The following is a 20,773-nucleotide window of genomic DNA, read 5'->3' on the forward strand; positions in this document are numbered from 1 at the left end:
TAATTTGTTTAAGCGTCTTCTCAACTATGCTAAACAGCGAAATGTCGGAAAATCGAACAAATTGCATAAAAATACAAGACATGAATTTTCAAACCGTAAAGAAAAAGTTGCACTACTTAAAAAATGGCGACATCAAGTACTCTACAATCAAGTACTCACCCCACGGTTGCTCCGCCGTCACCTGATGCCTCCCAGGCCTCCTCCTCTTCTCCGTGGTCCTCATCCGATGTCGCATCTCTGTCGGCGTACTAACTCACGACGCGACGTTCACGAGCGAAAATCCAGCTGACAACTACAGTACTTGCTGCACGGATACCAGCATCTCCACTGCGAAAAAACAATAATTATAAAACACTAAACTCTCTTATAGAACTGCCGAAAATAATTGTTAGAACCGCGGAAAACGGAAAGAATCGCGTATCATTAGCGCGACACTTCTCGCTGGGCGCGGATAAAAATTGTTCAAAACTTGTTAATTGATGGGAAGATATCGATTTGAAATTGCATACATGTGTGGAGAATTCGATTAAAACTATCGGGAACTCTCGTCAAATATAATTGGTCAACACGTTTTGATAACTTCAGAGGAGAAAGCCGTGCTAGATTCGCGAAGTTCACATTTTTTCTATTTCGATTTTTTAATACAAGGAATGTGAAACTAGTTTATTTTTTATCATGTTTTTATATGCAGAACTATGAAAAGTGCTGTTAAAACTCTCGGTATATTTTTGAAATTACTATCGTAGAATGTCGAGCCAATTTCATAGATCCGAGAAATTCGCATATATCACACGCGAAACTCCCCTCGATACATCATTCAAGAAAGAGATAATAATAATCGCGTCCGATCGTAATTCGTCCATATACTCAGTATTCTCATCATTATTACGTTTGCGCGAGCGTTACTTCTGTAGCAACTTACGATAATTCCCTCATTTACGTGGAATTAAATTGAATTATCGTAAATTACTACATATCTCCGTTTACGTAGTGGAATTATCGTAAGTTACTAACAGAAGTAACGCTCGCGTATAAATATTTGTCCCGTCACCCGAAAAAAAAAAAAAAACGACCGCGACGAGCGTCTTCCAGGAAAACGGCACCGACGCACAGGAAACATGGCGGATATATATCGCGCTCGCGACGAAAATCGCGCGAGCTTCTCGACGGAACGACATCGACATGGCGATTTGGCGATCGCATTCGCGAGCGCAATTACTCGCGTCAAACGAATATGAAGCGTTGCGTACTTACAGGAGAGGGGAGGCACGATACTCGGATGCTTTTGATGTAAAATTGTCTCGAACGCCAGTCTCGATCGCGGGTCGATATTCCAGGGATTCCACCGTCATGCGCGAAACACGGCGACGAGAAAACGCAGGCTCCACAGCAAGCGTCGCGTACACCATGCTGGACGACGATTTAACCCGCATTACACACATTACACACATCACGCTCGTTCGCGACCGAATACGATTACGATCGGAGCTGATCGAAGGTCGGAAGGATCCACGTCGCGGCCGTATCGCGCGGTGTCCTGATGGGAACTGAACGCCCCCGTCGCCCGTCGCCCCCTGTCGCGCACTCGCGCAGTGTCGTATACAGTCGGTCTTACGGGGGTGCTTCGCGAGCCCGCGCCTTCGCAATGGCATTTCGAAATTTTCGCCGAGCGCTGCGGACAGCCGGGCCTCACTTCTACCGACCGGAGCTCTCCCGGTGAACCTCTGGGATGATGACCTCGCCATTCCGGGTCCAATCGGTGCCGTGGAGATCGGTCGGAGCATCTCATTTTCCTTGGCCGTGGAGGGCTCTGCGACGAGTCTTCTCCGTCACCTGCCGATCACGCGCTATACGCGCGTTCCGTCGCGCTCCCCTTCCGCTAGCCTCCTGCGAGCTCCACGAACAGCGCGAACAGGCCTCCCTCCCCTCCCTCTCGACTTTCTCAAACGATCAGCCCCTCGCCCTTAGTTTTCTCTCCTCAAAATTCCTTAGATTCCAACGATGACGTCCTTGTAGAGATTCCAAAATTATATAAAAGAAATGAAATCAAAAACGCAAATGAAATTATTAATTATAGGCCCCCTTCCCCCTGGAGATCTCGCGATTGCTCACATATAGATCATCTTTATTCGTTTATACACTATATAATAACATATAAATAATAGATATGCGAAATAGTAAATACTACTACAATAATAATAAATTTTTCATATTTGAATCTTCGTCGCCTTCTTTACAAATAAAATATGTTTATTAAGTACAAGCTTAAATAAAAATTTAAATTAATTATATTAAGTATTCTAAATAAAACGATATATGTATATAAATAAAATAAGATAATTTGAATATAATTTAGGAATATTCCTTTACTTGGGATGCAATTGTGATTTCCATATAATATTCGCAATGGAAAGAGTTCAGAGATATTATACATTCTTAAAAAACGTTCTTAATTGGTATAAATTGTATCATGTTCAATTTCTTCTTTAATTTCTATAACAATAAATTGTTATAAATCAAATAAATATTATATTGTCATTTCCTCACCGCAGATATCCTGATTCAGAATCTCAAAGAATATATACTATTTATTATTATATCAAATATGTATACTATTTATATCAGATATATATCAAAATGTGTGAAAAGATATGCCTTCCTTTTTCTCTTATTAATAATTAAGCTCTATTTAAGAAAGAACAACAAACATGTAAAATATATACTTTTGACTAGTTGTATAATTTCTTAATAAATGATTTTGATCTGAATACATAATTGTGAATAGGAAAATAATTATTACTTTGCTATGTAATACTATTTATATATTGGTGAGTTTGTAGTAATTAATAATAACTAATTTATTTAAACTTTATCTTCGTTTGCGTTTTTCTTATAATTTAGAATTTTTTAATTTATTTTGTCTATTTATCGTTTGTTATATTACAGTGCCATGGGGAACACAGACTTTTGCATAACGCATAATACGTAAGCATAAGAAAACTGATTGGTCTATTTCCTTATGCACATGTGTATGGACCAATCAATTTTCTTATGCTTACACATTATGCATTGTGCAGAAGTGTGTACTTCCCGCTTAATTGGTTTTGGCACAAAAAACACTATAAAAATATCATATATATTTGACTTTCCCAAATCTTGTGGCTATTTTTCTCATATGGTAAAGTATTGATATTTTTAAATATTTATTATACAAATAAAAGAAAATAAATTATGAAAAAATTCTCCACTCCCACTCCCCTAATAAAAATATTACATGAGATAAAAAAGATAAAAATCGTCCTCTATAGAATATAATACATATGTGTGTGTATACAATGTGTAAATTGTTTCTCCATCAATAATATGTAAACTGTAAACTATACATTAATGAAACCTCTGGGCGTAAACTGTTGCTGGATAAATGTAACAAATATTGAATACGTTGCCTGAAACAAACTCAATTATTGCTAAGCACAGGTATTTGTGGACGCAGCTTTACGTGTTATTTGCGCAAACGCTCGATCGTCATGAGTTTACGTGTCTGCCGTCTGGGATAGTTTACATTGTTCTCTTTGTTAATTGTTTTCAATATTACTGGTGTATCAATATCTTTCGCATTTGTCGCTGTTTCTTACTAATTTATCGGTATTGTGATGATTGATGATATCTGGGCATTATTTTACTTTATATTATAGGTAGGTGTATATTCATTGGCAACGTCTGTCTTATGCGTAATATTTTTAATTGTATCAATATTACTTTCGACATCATAACCTTTTCTTGTCTACTATCTTATATCTTTTGTTGAGAATTTAGAATAAATACGGTTTGATTCATACAAAAATCTTGTCTTTTCAAGGAAATATTAAAATGCGGACACATGTAGTTAGGTTAGGTTAGGTTAGGATAGGTTTTTCAATAACTGATAATTGCAGATAACAATTATTAAAAATTAAGTTTTAGAAATGACGTATACGTTGGCAATGAAAAACATTACACCGTTTAATTGAAATTACTCTCTAATAGTACTTTATTACATTTGACTCTTTTTGCATTAATAATTTGATTGTAATCTTATAAATAAGTTAAGTTTTGCTTTGTTTCCTTTTTATGTTACTTTTCTGGTTATATTTTTGTCATATATGTAACCATATATTGAAATGAGAAAATGAACGAAGAACAGAGAACAGAGAAACACTACTTACATTTTAATTTTGTTCATAAGAGAATGACAAATAAGGAAAACATTTTATCTTGACAATTTAATAAAATAGAAACTATTGTAACTCCGTACTTAATCCATGTAACAGTTTGAATTTATACTACAATATTGTGTTGCATCGAGTGTTGCATTCATACATACTTAATAAATTTTTCCTAATATTTTAAAATATCTTTATTCAATATTTTATTTAATATTGTATATTATTAGTAACTATAAATGTTTTATGATTCAAAGACTTTTTGAAAAAAGTTTATTGTGCAAATAATTCTTGAAAAGTTACAACTTTGCTTCAGTTAGAATAATATATTTTCAGCATCATTGTTGTATAGATAATATATATATAATGGTTAAATAGGTAAACAAATTTATACATTCTTAAAGTCTGTATTTGTATTTTCTTTATGTTAGAAATAATATTTCCGAATCTGTAGCTCCAGTGTGACCAATATGTCGACTCATAAAGATGTGGAGAATCGATACGATGATATAGGAAAAACCGAAGACCACCGAAAATACAGGAGCTTAGAACTCGCTAATATAAAATGAAAGTTCTTTTAATAAGCAATCGAACAACTGCCAATAGTTCTTTCGCAATGGACGTTAATATCGGTAATTATATTATTTCGCTAGATTTTACATACACTTGTTTTTAATAATTCTCATAAAAACTTTCTGATAAAATCATTCTGTACATACATTATAAATTGTAATATAATAAGTCTGAAGATACATCACTTCTTCATCAGTTTAATATATTTAATATTTTTCATGTGTTACTTTTTTTATTTTTATGATTTCTGTTTAATAACTTTGTATTTCGGCATATACATAAATTTAATGTTTTGATGCACTTTTTATGCACTTTTCCTCTTTTGAGTTACTCTATCTATAGTATGATTACTGTTTACATTTCCTTCTGGATATAATTGGTCATTTTTTTGTGATAACGCAAATAATCAGGAATTAATACCGCTAAATTATCAATTTAACGGATTATTTAATTAGAGATGAAATATGTTGCAGGCTATGTGTGCGATCCAGACGATCTACTTGGATTAGCGCACTTGTGCGAGCGTATGTTACATTTGGGACCAAAAAAATTTTCTCACTGAAATAATTACAATATATATCTGTGGTGGAATGGCGATTCGAGCAGCTCATCGACAGGCTTAGATTACACCACGTTTTACTTCGATATAAGACCGGATAAGTTGGAAGGCGCTTTTTCACTTTACACAGTTTTTCTTAACGCTCTCTTTATGGAAAATTTGATTGATCAGAAGGTAAATGATATAAATTTAGAACACACAATACATTTAATGGACGATAAGTGGCGATTTAATCAATTGGAGAAATTATTTATCTGTGAGACCAGATCATCCGTATTCAAAATTTGGCGAAGGCAATAGAGAGACATTGGACAAAATACCGAAGGAGAAAAACATTAACATTAGAAATAAGCTATTAGAGTTTTATGAGACATATTATTCTGCAAATATTATATCGCTGTGTATTCTTGGCAAAGGTACGGAGATAATTTACAAATAACTGTTTATGATTAAAACAAAGTAAATGTTTTTTATACTTTCCAAAATATTACATCCAAAATATTTGAATTTTTTATTTGTACTGAATGATGATCAATGAAACATTGGTAAATGATGAATTAATGTACTTCTTATAATTAATTAGTATGTTAAATATTTACACATTATCTTATCTTCCAAAAAGGAGTCAAAGTCTTATCAATACATAAATGAGAAAAATGTATAGAAGTGTCAGTTTTTATAAATTACTACGTAAAATTTCAATTTCTTTCTATAGATTCCTTTTAACCAGTCTATAATTTATTATAATCAATATTTTTAAATAAGGTCCGAGCAAAATTTGGAATGTTAATTTGTAATTTAGTGTAAAATATCCCGTAAAGTTATTTTTCTGACTTCTGAATAAAGTAAAATCTTTTGCCATAAACAGACTTAATAATAATGTCTGTGCATAGTTACATAGTTATATGTTATATCAATAAATAAATTTTTGTTTAGAGAGTTATTAGATGAACTTGAAGAAATACTAGTAAAACACTTTTGTGGTGTACAAAACAAAGAAGTCGGTTCCTGAATGGTCTAAACATTCATTTAATGATGAACACTTTGACACTATATGCTACTTTGTTTCTGTACAGTATATCATAAAATTATACATTTTATTTCCTTTACCTGAACCTGAAATGCAGCAATAATACCGGTTTTCGGTAAAATATAATATACTTTTCTACAATATATTCTATTAATTCTGATGCTTTATACGAATATTATATCTTATAGTCAGTTCTTTTCAAATATAATTATATACTTATATTAATACATATAACGTACACACACACACACACACGCGCGCGCGCGCGCGCGCGCGCATTCACAAACACGTATATATGTGCAAATGTACCTTAAAATTATACATATACATATCGGATCTCGAGAAGAATACTGTCACTATTCAAACATACATAAATTTTAGGAGAGAAAAAAACAAATTTATTTTAATTTTATAAAATTATGAGATAACCCCAACATATGATAATTATATACAATTACGATATTTTGTTATAAGTACTATTTATAACACATAGATGACATTTTAGGCATACTTTTATGGGGTTAACTTATCAAAATTTTTAGAATTGTGACAGTATTCTCTTCTCATATGATATACATATAATTTTAATTTCCGCGAGACATAAAAATATCCTTTTGAAATTTTCTCTTTGTCTTCCTTTCTTTCATTCTTTCTCTTTTTTCTCTATCTCTTTTCTTAATTGGTTATTAATATTACACATCATTATTGTTATCGTTGTATTACATATAATGACACATAATTATATTATATTTTATTAGACGCCTATTTATTACTCGTTTGTTAACATAGCCTGCCCTTTACATTACTCATTTACTTAGATACAAAGGCGAAGGCTTATTATCATCTGTTAAGGGCCAAGTGTTGGTGTTACGACATAAACTGTAGAAAGCTTATTTGTGGCTAAAGGCGTAAATTTTTTTCAAGTTGATATCGATCTAATTGAAGAAGGTATTAAGCATATAGAATAAAACGTAATGAATAAAGTTACAAATTTTTTTATTGATTTTTCAAGATATTTTCATCAAAATATAATATTTTTATATTGACAAATTTATTTATTTCGTGCATTACTTTTATTAAACGATATATAGTTTATAATTATTTAAATCAATATTAATTAACATAAATCTTATGTGATGTAAATTACATTGCCGGTGATTAGCCACGTCAACAATCTCTATAATTATTTGATGAATTCGACAGGTTCATTTGACAGATATAAATAATTTTTAATAATACATGCAACATATGTCAAATCAGGAATGTTTTAATATCTAATATTTCTTTAATTTTTGTACTCAAAGCGTTGCTATTCATATATTTCGTAAATTAATAGACATTTTTTTTTAAGATAAGGGTATATTATTTTAAAAAAGAAATAAGAGTGGTGGGACTGGTGGTTTGGTACATTTATTAATCTAATTTGGTCGACATTAACAGTTTAATAGTTAAATTTTCAATCACATTGACATATAATAATACTTAATAATACATTTTGCAGTTTTTTAACGAACAATATACAACAAAAATACAATCATTTTGTTTATAGCAAATTATTCATTGGTCCCACAACGACTGAAATTGTTGCTTCAGATTAACGTTGCTTTTTTGCGTAAATTGCTAAAATGATAAGCTTAATAAAATTTTTAAGCTATAATAAAATTATTGCTTAATACTTAGTTGCTTAGCATTGTGAAATCTTTTTATAATTCAATAACAATGAATGTTTTGGCGTCTGTATTTTTAGTTGTTGTTATTAGTTGATATTCTTATCTTCGAGAACATATTATCGCTTGGCAATAAACGCAGCAGTAATCTTAATGATTATTTAAATTTACATCTTTTTTTTATCTCGACCTCAGGTTATTCGAATGTTGTCAACTTTTTCGACAGGCTATGTCTTGTTGATTAATTCTATTACTATTATTGTCTCTGTTGCAGCACAACGTTACAGCAAGTATATTAGCGCACATACATTTATAATAATCGTTCCAATCGTTTGCCATTTGAAAGACATTATTACAATATTACAAGTATTTATCTTCGCAGTTTTGTTCCAACGACATAGTGAATATTTGCGATAAAAGTAGAGATTCAAAGCAAGTTTTAGAAAAAACCTATAGGGAAACAAAAATAGATGTATAAATAGAGAATACAATAATGATATGTTACATACGTCGATTTTACAATTTTCTCTAATATGTTTTACTAATATGTATTTACTTTATAATCATTTATAATTGTAACATATGTACACAACATGCGTCTATAATCTTCTACTTACATACAATTTCAACGTGTACGAAGATTATAATAGTGAGGAAATATGAAACGAGATTTATTAATTCTTCGTAGACGCTTGAAAAGGAATATAAACATTTCGGTGGGAAATCCAGATTGGCAAATTACCTTCCGTCGTGAAATTAAATAATTAGTCATATCTCACTCTTCACATATTAATTAGCGAATTAAAATATTTTACACGTAGATGATTTCATACGCTCATAATTCTTTACGCCTGCAAAATAATAAATAAGCATTCGATGTTTACTTGAGATATTGAGCGATTTAAAGAATATTTCACGCATTTTTAATATTGTGCCAAAAATTACGCTTATATATCAACGCGCAACTTTGTAATGGCAATGCGCGACTTTCACTACGTAGTGTACTTACAAGGTTGCTTAAGGAGCTCGTATACGGTAACACTGATAGTGTGCCGGCAAAAGTGGCACAAGGAGACACATAATATTGCATTACACCTATTATATTGTTAACATATAACCCAGCAGACTACACACATACACTCACACACAAATCGATTCCTGAAGTAGCAATTATTTTAAAACGTACCTCTTTGTATGGAACTTTTTACGTAAATAAAATATTCGTTTTCCTCAATAATATGATCAAACAGATTTATATACGCGCATCACTTTATAAAATTTACATGGTGTATTTTAAAGTTTTCCACTACGTGTGACATCCGCTTGCCAAAATTTTGTATCCAATGCTTTATCTCATTATACAATAAATTATTTTTTTATAATACACTTTTTGTGTGATGTATAATATATAAACATTCATATATAATAACATGTGCATAAATAACAGTACAACAAGTATCACGCATTCAACTTATAGGCGACGTTTTTATATTATATTCACGTTGAGCGCTTAGTGGAATATAATTTTAACGAAGTATATAATTTCAGTTACATATTTGTAACAAGTAGAATATTTATATACATGTTCGTTGTGCTTAATAAAATATAAACGTGAATATACATTGTATATAGAAATAAAAAAAACTAAAATTTGTGCAATATATTAAAAGTCTAAGACTAATATATTTTCTCCATTTCGTAAGCTGTTAAATTATTAACATATAACATTTCATTAAAGTAATAAAATATATTGGATCCAAAATATTAAAATACTATATATTCCAATTTGATGTCACACTTAAATTCTGACTACACAGTTAATTTTCTAAAATTTCACCAACGGCCGTTATTCGTAATTTCTTAATTTTCAACAAATATTTGATTAATTAAGCCACATTGACTTAATGGCTTCCAAATTAGAATGCCTTACTTGGCGAACAAATGCATTTTTGGAGTATTGTTTAATCGTTTGAAATTTAAAAATGTTTGCAAAAATTATTATTTTTTATTGCAGAACTGTCTGAGACCGCCTATTAATCATTCGTCGCTTTAGTCTATTTGGTCCTCAAAATCCGCTGGGTGTGAGGAAATACTTGAAACTAGGATTGGTTGCAAGTGGCAGGCGCTAACGATCTGCAACCGCGAGCTATCTGAGCGCGCCATCACTTCGAAACCGATTGCTCCTCAAGTATCTCGTTGGCTCTCAGCTTGATCTCCTTCCAGGAATACTGTATATCCTTGCTCTCGCTGAATCGAGAGCAGACAGCGAGTCGCAGAAAGTACGTGTCTTTTATCTTCGACGGAACGAGATGGATATTTCCCGCACCGTTGATCCTCTTTAGCAGGGCTTCATTGAGTTCGTTGGATCCCTTTAAATTATTATAGAATTATTATGGAATTCTGTTATTTATTCTGCTTACGCTTTTATAAAAATGATGTTCCTAATATTTTCTAATTGTCAATTAATTAATAATTATTTCTAAATATATGTTCTTCCATTAATTTAAAATTTAATATAAAAATTATGAACATCTTTTTTAAATAAATACAATATTGAACACATATACATATATTTGTTTAAAAAGACCTATTTTTTCAAATATATTGGTAAAGAGTAATTGACTTACCTTTAATCGGAAGCAAACCAATCCCATGAGAACTTCGCCCACGATTTCGAAGCGAGGATCGGAGAGGACTAATGCCTCGAATTCGTGTGCTTGAGCGACGTGTGATCTGATAAACTTTTGAAGGTTCTCGACCCCATAGAGCCTCAATACGAACCAAAGTTTCAGAGATCGGAATCTACGTCCAAGTGGAATCTGCCAATGCTGTAACGAAGTACAATTACACAGATTAACGACAGTATTTATTAATTGTTTTTTAAATTGATTTTATTAATTAAATAATGTAAATTCGACAATATCAACGTAAGTGACTCGTAATAGATTTTTAATAGCTTACCCTATAATCCGGCGCTGAACCCTGCATATCGTGTTTGAGATACAAAGGATCGACATTGAAAGCGTTTATGACGTATGTCGGATCCTTAAGCCACATGGTAGAGCAGTCGAAGTTAACTAACATCCATTTATGAGGATTGAAATTAAATGAATCCGCCATTTCGATGCCTTTCATTAAATATCTGAATTCCGGACAGATAAAAGCGGATCCTATAATCAAATGGATTTGTTTTAGTTCTGTTTTATAAATCGCCATTTGAAGAATCCATAATTATTTTCATGTTAAAATGAGAAAATTTATTTATACCTGCATAAGCAGCGTCCACATGCAACCAAATGTCTTCACGATTCGCTACGATACCCATTTCATCCAGACGATCAAAGGCGCAATCGACAGTGGTACCCAAAGTAGCGACAGCCTACGATAAGAAGTCAGCTTATTTATAGAGAAAATTATACAGATTATTTATAGAGAAAAATTTTTTATTAAGCGCGATATCAATATTTTTCTGTGATGTTATAATAAACACATTGCATTATTTAATTTCCGAGAATTTTTTGTATTTCTGAGAATTTTCTGGGAATATTATGTTATTTCATAAATATTTATATTATATTATTTCACGTTTATATAATACATTTAATTTTTTTCTTTATTTAGTTTTTTTTAACAAATATAAGTAATGGAAGATGCAATTCGATTAATAAAGAAATATTGGATAAGCTGAACTTACGTAAAACGGTATGAATCCTTGTTCTTTATCCTTTCTGATTGCATCGGCAAATGTGTCGCCGCGCAGCTTATGTTTTTCATCGACTTCCAATTGTCTGAACTTTACTCCACCGAGAAGTCCAGCGCGTTCAACTGAACTATGTGCTTGGCCTAAAAAATACAATATTTTGTCGCATATTTTCATTGCGATTAATTTATTATAATTGTTCGATTTTCGAGAAATTCGCAATATCGATTTGACGTAACACATATTCTTTTTATTACTACATTATATTATACCTATAATTTATGCAATGTTGATATTTAATATTTAATATTTAATATTTAATATTTAACTAAATTTATGCCCTTTATCACCAACGTCGTTTAACTTGAACCTTAGTACAATTCACTCTTTGTCTCTTTCTAACAGTCTCCCTTAGAAATAGGCAAAGAGTGAATTTTTTGACTAAGGTTCAAGTTAAACGACGTTGGTGAAACCGGGCATTAGAGTAACTTGCACTTGTAAAACTAATTGTAAGATACGTAATACCATATGAATAGGTATATAAATTTTATAAATTTTGACAAACATCTCTATTTCTTTAATATATTTTATTTTTCAACAATGTATGCACTTAAGGCTCTTATTCACTCAGCTATCTATCACCTATTATCTCAGATTGTGACGTCAGAAGTGAGGAAATATACGATAGAAATTCTTGCTAAATACCTTAAAATGGAAATATGTTTTAATAAACAACACTTACAATCGATAGAATCGACTAAAATATACCGAAAACTCTGTCCTTATTTAGTCAGCAGTATCTACTAGGATGATGTGACAATGGAGTTAACTAAAAGTCAAATGCAAGTTGCTCGACTTCTGGGAATAACAGAAGCTACGGTAAATAAATTACGTAACCGTATAAATGCCTAAGTTGAGAAGAGAGTAGTTTACAGGTTTCATGTGATATTAAAACACATTCGTGAACCGATGTAGACAAATTATGATAAACATTTGTGAAAACATGAAGTTAATCGAATAAACCGTTCTCAAGTTATCGTGGTTATAGTTTAAAAAAATGCTATTCTAGAAAATGAACACAGCGATATTAATATTCACTACAAAATCAAATTTTTTTATACCAAAATATTATTAAAAGTATACTTATAATAGACATACATAACAAAAATTTTATACTCCTATTAATTTACAACTTTTTACATCTTTCCAAATTTTTCCTAATTTTTACTTCTATTAGAATCTTGTAACTCTTTAATGTCTCATAGAATGTTTGGAGAAGAGAATCTTGTTTATAAATATTGACGAAATTGTCGGTCTCATCTTCAATCGCGATTATAGCGCAAAAAGGATATAAAAAATTCTCCATTCTTTTAGAACAATAACGGCTCGTTGATAATATTGTTCCATTCAATATTTTTAATCGAAAAAACACCGTGGTCATTATTCATCGTATCGGAGAAGAATTCTAGAAAAATTTTCTCTTTCTTTTTATCCATTTCGATAAAATGCGTCGGAATTATTATGAGCGTCGAGAATAGCGGAGAAAGTTCGGTCTGAAATATAGCTGGAGCGGTTATTACGAGTTGCCATGGCGACAAAGTGCTGCTTGATGAAGTGCCGTGAACCCCATATTCACCCTATCACCTCCATCCCTCTCATCCCCCTCTATTCACATGCCTTTACACTGATTGTGCGCCCGGTCACTGAAAGCGACCGGACACTTTTCAGCATTATATCTATGCGTCTCGAAGTAATGCAATGAATACGAATGAAAAATTGTTAAATTAAATCAGTGATACGTTGTAATAACCCGTTGTAATAGCCTTTAATTGCGATTATATAACACATTAAAAAGTTATAATTTGCTGAACAAATTACGGAACAATAACTTTTTGCAAGTAAATGTTGCAAGTAAATTAATGAATTTATTTTTTTGTTATATTCTAATAAAATGATGAATTTTATATTAATGCTGTGTTTCAAAAAAAATTTTTAAATAAAAATTACGAGATGGGGTTATTTAGCTATATATCTTTCATTTGCCGTAACACTATATGTGTATATTAAGAAACTAATAATGAATTATAATATCTCACATATAAAATAACACATGAAATATTATAGATTAATTTTAGTGGATTATCGTGACAATATTTTTAAAATTTACGAAACATTGTCCTTTTGTTTTTAATTCTGTCTCCATGTCTATATAAGGCTTAATTGCGACTGTCATAGATCATTTAACGCTCATCGAGATACATGTCATAGTTCAAGTGTTTATTTAAAGTCACTGAACCGTTACGCTTAACGCTCATTGTTGTGCGCTGCTTCTTTGTTCAATAAAGATAGACAAGAATTGATTAAGAGACAATTTATGCGATTTAATACTCTGTATGTATAGCGTATAAATTCATTTTTGATGTCTTGTAAAACTTTGCATATCAGTAGCAGATTCCGTAACAAAATAATTGTATAGTATACTCACAAGAACAGTATGCGACTAGTTTTTCGACGATCTCGTTTTCCATCCAATCGGGATGTTGTTCTTTAACTTGCTTTATCTTTTTAGCCTTCGCTCCTAGTAACGCTACCAAAGTGGCTTCGCTAGCAGTGCCCTGTAGGTGAAAATTATACTTTAAGTATGCTTAATAGTGTCTTCCTCTTTAGGAATGTCAGTCAGGGATAATGACTATTTTCTCTAGCTATTCAGATATCTTTTGTAAATGTAATATTATTCGTAAAATGTCGTTTACCTGAATTACGCCACCGCCTTTCCCACCGCTGCAGGCAAGAAATTCCTTCGGCAAATCCAGCATTTTTCCCAGCCAATTTAATACGATCACTTCTAGTTCAGTACAAGCTGGACTCGCGATCTGGAATACAAGAAATTTAATATCAAAAGTGACTATAAAAGGATGATGTGTCTTTAGCGTTTTGATTTCAGCATTCGACATATTTCCTTGATTTATATTATTTTTTTATTTATCAAAAAATTAGTAACATATTTTATTTAAAAAAAGAGATTTTATTTCCGTCAATATTTTAACTTGGATTTTTATGTGTCATGCATGGAAACAGATTTTGTTACTCTTAAAGATATAAATTAAGGATCTTTTTAAATAAACTATCACTACAGAACATTAAGTGACATAAGCATGAACACGCGAAGGTTATAATAATCGTAATTCATAAATAAAACATCGCATTTTCAACTGCAAGTTTTTGTACTTACCCACGAAAATCCAATACACGCAATAGCTCCGCTTAACATATCGGCTAGAATCGAGGGATACGATTGCGCAGTGGGAAAGTATGCGTGAAATTTTGGACTGTGCCAATGAGTAACCTAAACAATTTTATCTTAATTTATTTCTTGTCTTACTTACGCAACAATCGAAAGTGCCGATGATAAAGTACTTTAATTTTTTTTTTTTTTAGTATCATTATATCCGTTTCGCGATATGTATGCGAGTCAGTCATTAATACAGTTATAGTCAGATTACAGTTATAGATCCTGATAGATCGGTGATTTACGATCATCTGAGGCACTTAAAAATCACTTACGCCTGGCATTATTACTCGTTCGATATCGGCCATTATATCTTGCCACTGTTCAGGGGTTTGTGGCGCTTCGGATGGCAAGAGGGGTTTCATGTATCCTGGTTCTACCGTTGGCAAGACTCTCCTGGAAATTTTTGAAATTTCTGTTTACGAGATACATCCAACTCTTTTTTTTACGCCCTTTTTTGCGCGATTATTTTTACACGGTTTTTCAAATAATTGTTTTAATCTCTCATGTATATCTTAATTTTAAATTCTAATATTGAATCAATGTTTTTTCACTCGGACATATGCCCTCTCATATTATTATATTAAAAAAGCGAATAATACCCTAGACTATTTTTCAATCATCGTTGTAGCTCTAATCACATTTCAGCAGCTTGATAGTCATTGTCAATCACAATTCGATTATATCATTTATATTGTTTGTTCACCCTTATATTCTCTTTAAATTCATTCATGAAAACAGCTTTCCATATGTGCGCATATTTCCCCCTTTTATAAAATAGAAATTATACATATACATGTATTTCCCCCTTTTATAAAATAGAAATCATGCACATGGTACATGCACCTTCAACCGAAAGGGGTGTACGTATCAAGCTAAAAGCTTCTTACAATTAGTTGCTCACTACACACAGTGACCAGCAAAGGCTTTTTTCAAATAACGTGATTTTATCTTACGCGAAACGTATTTATCGTAAAACGAGGGTTGAGTTTATATTTATATAAAAAACATAAACTGATATATATTATTATTTAATTCAGATTCATTGATTTCAAACAAACGATTTCTCGATCACAACATGTTATCACCTACCTGTCTCTAATATTTTCCAAATAATTTGTGATGTATTCCGCCATCTCGTTGGCGTAATCCTTGAAGCTATCGGGATCCATGATTTGTTTTTTTTTACCTGTAATATCGTAATGATAAGATTGTTATGGAGATGTAACGATATCGAAAATATCCGTTCAATTGTGTTGTTGTGCATTAACTGCATAAGTGGAGTAAGTGTTATTCTGTAGTATCCTTGGCATAATCAATATGCACGAACGCTTTTTAAATCAAGGTACGAATGTCATACATATGCCGTTTTTTTTTTTTTTTTTAAGATTGATCGTGAACGTTTATCGGAATAAATAGAAAATGATAGCGATTGCATTTCCGCATGTTACGTGACTGATGCAAATGACCATAAAGATCTTGTTATCAAGATAACCGTGATAATTTATAGAAAACGTGTGAAGCGGTTGAAGTTGTTTTGCTGGATTCAAGGATGTGTGTTAAACAACGATTTTAGATAAAAAGAGAAAGTGACATTATGACGAGGATTAAAAGAGTTAAAGCGCAGGATTTGCATAAGGATGGTACTATCAAGATATTACATAAGCATATGTGCTAAATTTTAACATAATTTTAAGTGGAACGGAGTTAAAATTACCTTAATAATTTATTATCTTTTAATATTTTAAATTGCTGTCTCTCTCAAAGCAAGATAAGAGATACAAGAGTTATTATTTTTTTTAACATATAGTTTCTTTTATTAAATATAGTAGATTATTTTGCAAGTAATTAGCAACGCTATTAATAAAATCTTGATTATTATAGTAAGTTTAACAATTTTATTGTAACATTGTAACATTGTAACATTGTAATTCTACTATTAGGAGAGAATTAGTAGAAGATCTGTGTGTGTAGCTTCTTTGATCTTTCGTTGCTTTATACATAACATCGTTGTTCATTAATGCATTAATGTTCAACAAAGAAGTTGATAACACAGATTTACCGCGTAACGGAAAGCGGATAACATCGCTAATTGCGTCAGTTTGAACATCCTTTTTATCTTTATCCTAAGAAAAATTTTAAATTATAAAAATGTGTATGTACGTTCGGCCTTTCGAGCGAAATGTTTAATGAGCCTAGGCAGCGATAATTGGCGACGTAGAGCCAATGACGTAGGTCTTGAGAAACTCGGCAGCCGGAAGGTGAGGGAGATGCATATGTGTCTATGTTACCGGATAGAATGTCCACGAGATCGTGGAAGGAGAAGGACAACGAGATCGAAAGAGCGATCGTGACGATCAGCAAAATCGCCTTCGCGTATAGTAGCGAAGTAAGAGTGAACTAGCCGTAATGACCATGACTCATTTTCATGGAGCTGGTTTCGTTCGAAGCGCCGTTTGCCGCCGCCTATCTATCGTGTCGAAGCGCGATTTTGTCGGTTTTTTTTACTCGCTCGCTATGACGTATACTCGCGGAATATTGCAACGCGGATTTTCAAGGAACGATCGTGGCAAGAGAATAGAAGTTAAATTTTAATAAATTAATTCTTGAGCGATTAATAAACAATTCTTTGCGTGATTTACATGTAACTAATAAGATATTTATGCAGATTTTGACTTCACAGAATAACATTGCTCTTGTTTTAAAATGTTGAATCGTTCCCTTTAAATTAATACCTTAGTAATTGATATGAAAAGTAAATCGACATATATTACTATTCTTCCATTATTATTGTTAAATTAATTTGCAAATAAATATCATTACGAAGGAGATTTGAACTATGAGAACCTCAGATTAAGATATTTTTTACTTTAATTATCTTTATTTTAAAAAATTAAAAATGAATTGTATTAATTAAAAGTTTGCTCACTAAGAATAGTAGCATTGCTAAGAACTGGAAAACATAGAGAAAAATAAAGCACGAATAATATCGTTGCATTTATTTCAACTATTTCAAGGATATTCGATTTATAGAGAATAATAATCATTTACTTTCGAAACGTCCTGGCCTGGCATATGAGGAAAAGCGAAAAAAAGAAAACGAATGAGTAACGTAGAAAAACGAATGACTCCTTTTCACACAATACAGGAAACTCTCGTGATGGTCAGGGAATCCCCTCTTGATTCTGATATTAGAGAATATTAGGTCATCTCATAAATAATGCGGTATAAAAGGGAGCTTGATTTACTCTTTAGCTCAAAACTGAAAGATTTCTAATGCCAAGAAATTGAAAATTTAAGATTAAGATGGGAAAAAGTTGTAAATAATAATGGAAAATATATTTTGGATTAAAATTAAAATGATAAATTTCTTGTTTTATTTCAAAAATATCTCTTAAAAATCGCATTACTCATGGGATAATCCAATATTTGTCAGAATAAAAGTATGAATGCGCTTTTCGCGTTAATAATTAGAGATAAATACAGCTGCTTCTGACCCCACCGGGTTATCATAAAGCCATCATGATTTATTTATTTGAATCGTTTCGCTAGATAGAATAATTCTCGCGAGATAATTCTACGCACCAGACAGCAATTTGCATATAATTCAATCGTACAATATATTATTAAGGAATTTTTTAGTATCCATTGATTTACATATCTCGTATTACACACATAAAAGAAAACTCATTTAGGTATTCAAAGATTGAAATTGCATTATGGAAAGAAGCATCTGCTGCCGTGTATTTCGTGATAACGTGAAATGTCAACCAGCTCGACCATGACCAATCTCACTGTTTCTTTAAATTCTACAAGAGAATTTAAGCTAAATGTCAAACAAGATTTTAGAAATTATTATTTTTTAGTATTTAATGTTATTGAATTTTTTTTTAGTAATTAAGTATTGAATAAGATTGATATCGCTTACACGGACATTATGTCGTAAGAGAAACAATTTGATGATAATTACATTAATAATAATTTCTGATAAAAAAAGCAGATAACGTTAACTTATCAAGTTAAGATAATGTTATATACAGTTTGTTTATTTAGCGATTGTTAATCTTTCGATTGATGCGTTTCCTCAGATACTGATTAACGCAATAAAAGAAAATCTCAAAAAAGATAAAAAAAATCGCAAATGCATTATTGGAGTGAATGAAATCAACCAAGATACTCGCGTGCTAAATTTATGTGGATCTCAAATATAGTACGCGTCGAAAACGTTACTTTTATTAGTACAATTATTCAGACGGCAATTCCTATTTATAACACGCCAATATGTTAAAGATAGCTCGCAAATATTAGACAATCTCAAAATACTATTTAATCTTTCCTTCCGAAGTTTAATCGTCGTTTTTGACGAGCGTGACAGATTAATTTAACGAGCTAACACAATTAGCAAGCTTTTCAGTCGGACTACATGTCGGAGCGAAAGCCGTAACAAAGCGAAAGCTCAATAATTAGTTTTGGATACACTCTGCGCGTTTAGAGACTAACAAGCGCTATTAAAGTTCAACTCCTTGACATCAATTACAGGATTTTCGAGATCCTAAACAATCTTACTTCGAAGTCACTCAGTCTCTTATCAAACATACTGAAATGTACTCGTAAATGTACTCAAATATACTATATAAAATATAAACTTATCGTTTTTTTTGTAAAAAAATTTTGTTATAAAATTATAAAAATTATTACAGTTGTATCACGATCTATAGGATACTTTCATGCTTATTCAAATCGTTTTTCTATTTCAACTTTCACTATCGATAAATTACATTTTTTTACAGCAATCTACATCATATATTGCTACAATTTATATAGCTCATCACTCATATGCAGCAGTTTAAAATGTACTTTTGAAGGTAGCAGACGACATGATTTATTTAACAAATTATTCAACAAATTTTCCTCTCATTAGCTTCCAAATTAAATACTACAAACGTACCAATAGTGCCTATAGCGAGATAAAATTCTATATATATGTTCCTACAATGTTGATTCTCAGGAACGCTTCAGATAAATAGAAATACAAATACACTTTACTTTCACAGCTGAAATTGAAATAAAATTTGACTCACACGTTTGAAGTAAGGTGCACCTCGATAATCTGGCTAAAGATTCACTGAGTAATCCTTGACAGCGACGATATCCACGTGCCCGTGGTGATTCCGCGAGAGCCGGTGGAGTGCTCGCGACCGGCGGTGTTCCACAACGAATTGCCGCTGCATCCGCGTCGTGCCACGACTTTATGTAACTCCCCACTTCTTCAGCGTTTACCAGAGGTGCCGTTCGACCAATCGCGCGATCACGTCGCACGTCGGGATTCACTTGCCTCGTCCCGTCGCGAATACCGTGGTCAAAGATCGATAACGAATATGCAATCGATAGCAGCTGGTCACTCGGTTAGCGGTGCGTAGGTGGTGGACGCGTTAACTTTTGCGCTCTGGCAGTGACAGCAAGTGCAATTTAATTTTACTTGCCCGTGCGATCTGTTTGTTTGACGTTACGCCATGGACCGGTTGGTAATTAAATAGATGATTAAATCTCTCTAAACAGAAATACAAGATTTCAGTATTATATACTCTTTTAGCGATAATATTACGCAAAGAATGTGTTATTTAATTACGCATGGGTGCGAAAGACATATATGAAATTAATGAAATTTTTAGAAAAAGTCATAAACTTAATAAATTAATATAATTAAGATAAAACAAATAAGAGCAACGCGTCGTTATTAAAGCGAGAGATAT

At 31.9% G+C, this 20,773-nt stretch overlaps 1 protein-coding gene and 1 long non-coding RNA gene across 4 annotated transcripts; one reads left to right on the top strand and one right to left on the bottom strand.

Moving 5' to 3' along the window:
• The first annotated feature begins 3,537 nt into the window (after nt 1-3,537).
• Nucleotides 3,538-10,124, top strand: LOC112456775. Of its 2 annotated transcripts, none has more exons than XR_003041012.1 (4): nt 3,538-3,695; nt 4,657-4,834; nt 5,249-5,508; nt 10,046-10,124. It is a non-coding gene; the product is annotated as an uncharacterized LOC112456775 (long non-coding RNA). The 2 variants fall into 2 exon arrangements; XR_003041013.1 differs by lacking the exon at nt 10,046-10,124 and adding an exon at nt 5,601-5,750.
• LOC112456773 (aromatic-L-amino-acid decarboxylase-like) lies at nt 9,736-20,256 on the bottom strand. Of its 2 annotated transcripts, none has more exons than XM_025019521.1 (11): nt 20,098-20,256; nt 16,113-16,207; nt 15,296-15,416; nt 14,964-15,077; nt 14,485-14,604; nt 14,217-14,346; nt 11,726-11,874; nt 11,299-11,410; nt 10,993-11,201; nt 10,659-10,859; nt 9,736-10,400 (listed from the first exon to the last, which is right to left on the bottom strand). In XM_025019521.1, exons 2-11 carry the CDS (start codon nt 16,190-16,192, stop codon nt 10,194-10,196), a joined length of 1,443 nt encoding a protein of 480 aa, XP_024875289.1. In that variant the 5' UTR covers nt 16,193-16,207; nt 20,098-20,256; the 3' UTR covers nt 9,736-10,193. The 2 variants fall into 2 exon arrangements, with proteins under 2 accessions (XP_024875289.1, XP_024875288.1); XM_025019520.1 differs by having other exon boundaries at nt 16,113-16,209; nt 20,102-20,255.
• Between the last annotated feature and the right edge of the window lie 517 nt (nt 20,257-20,773).

Source organism: Temnothorax curvispinosus, unplaced genomic scaffold (genome assembly GCF_003070985.1).
Source record: "Temnothorax curvispinosus isolate PA1 unplaced genomic scaffold, ASM307098v1 QBEX01007141.1, whole genome shotgun sequence".
In the NCBI taxonomy this organism is placed as follows: domain Eukaryota; kingdom Metazoa; phylum Arthropoda; class Insecta; order Hymenoptera; family Formicidae; genus Temnothorax; species Temnothorax curvispinosus.

What these genes read in the sequence shown, in the direction of transcription:
- LOC112456773 (XM_025019521.1), bottom strand. Translation starts at nt 16,192, where the DNA reads ATGGATCCCGATAGCTTCAAGGATTACGCCAACGAGATGGCGGAATAC. An exon ending in CGTGTATTGGATTTTCGTGG is followed by an intron (nt 14,605 to 14,963) that starts GTAAGTACAAAA and finishes CTTGTATTCCAG; the next exon opens with ATCGCGAGTCCAGCTTGTAC. An exon ending in TGGTTTGCTTCCGATTAAAG is followed by an intron (nt 10,401 to 10,658) that starts GTAAGTCAATTA and finishes AATAATTTAAAG; the next exon opens with GGATCCAACGAACTCAATGA.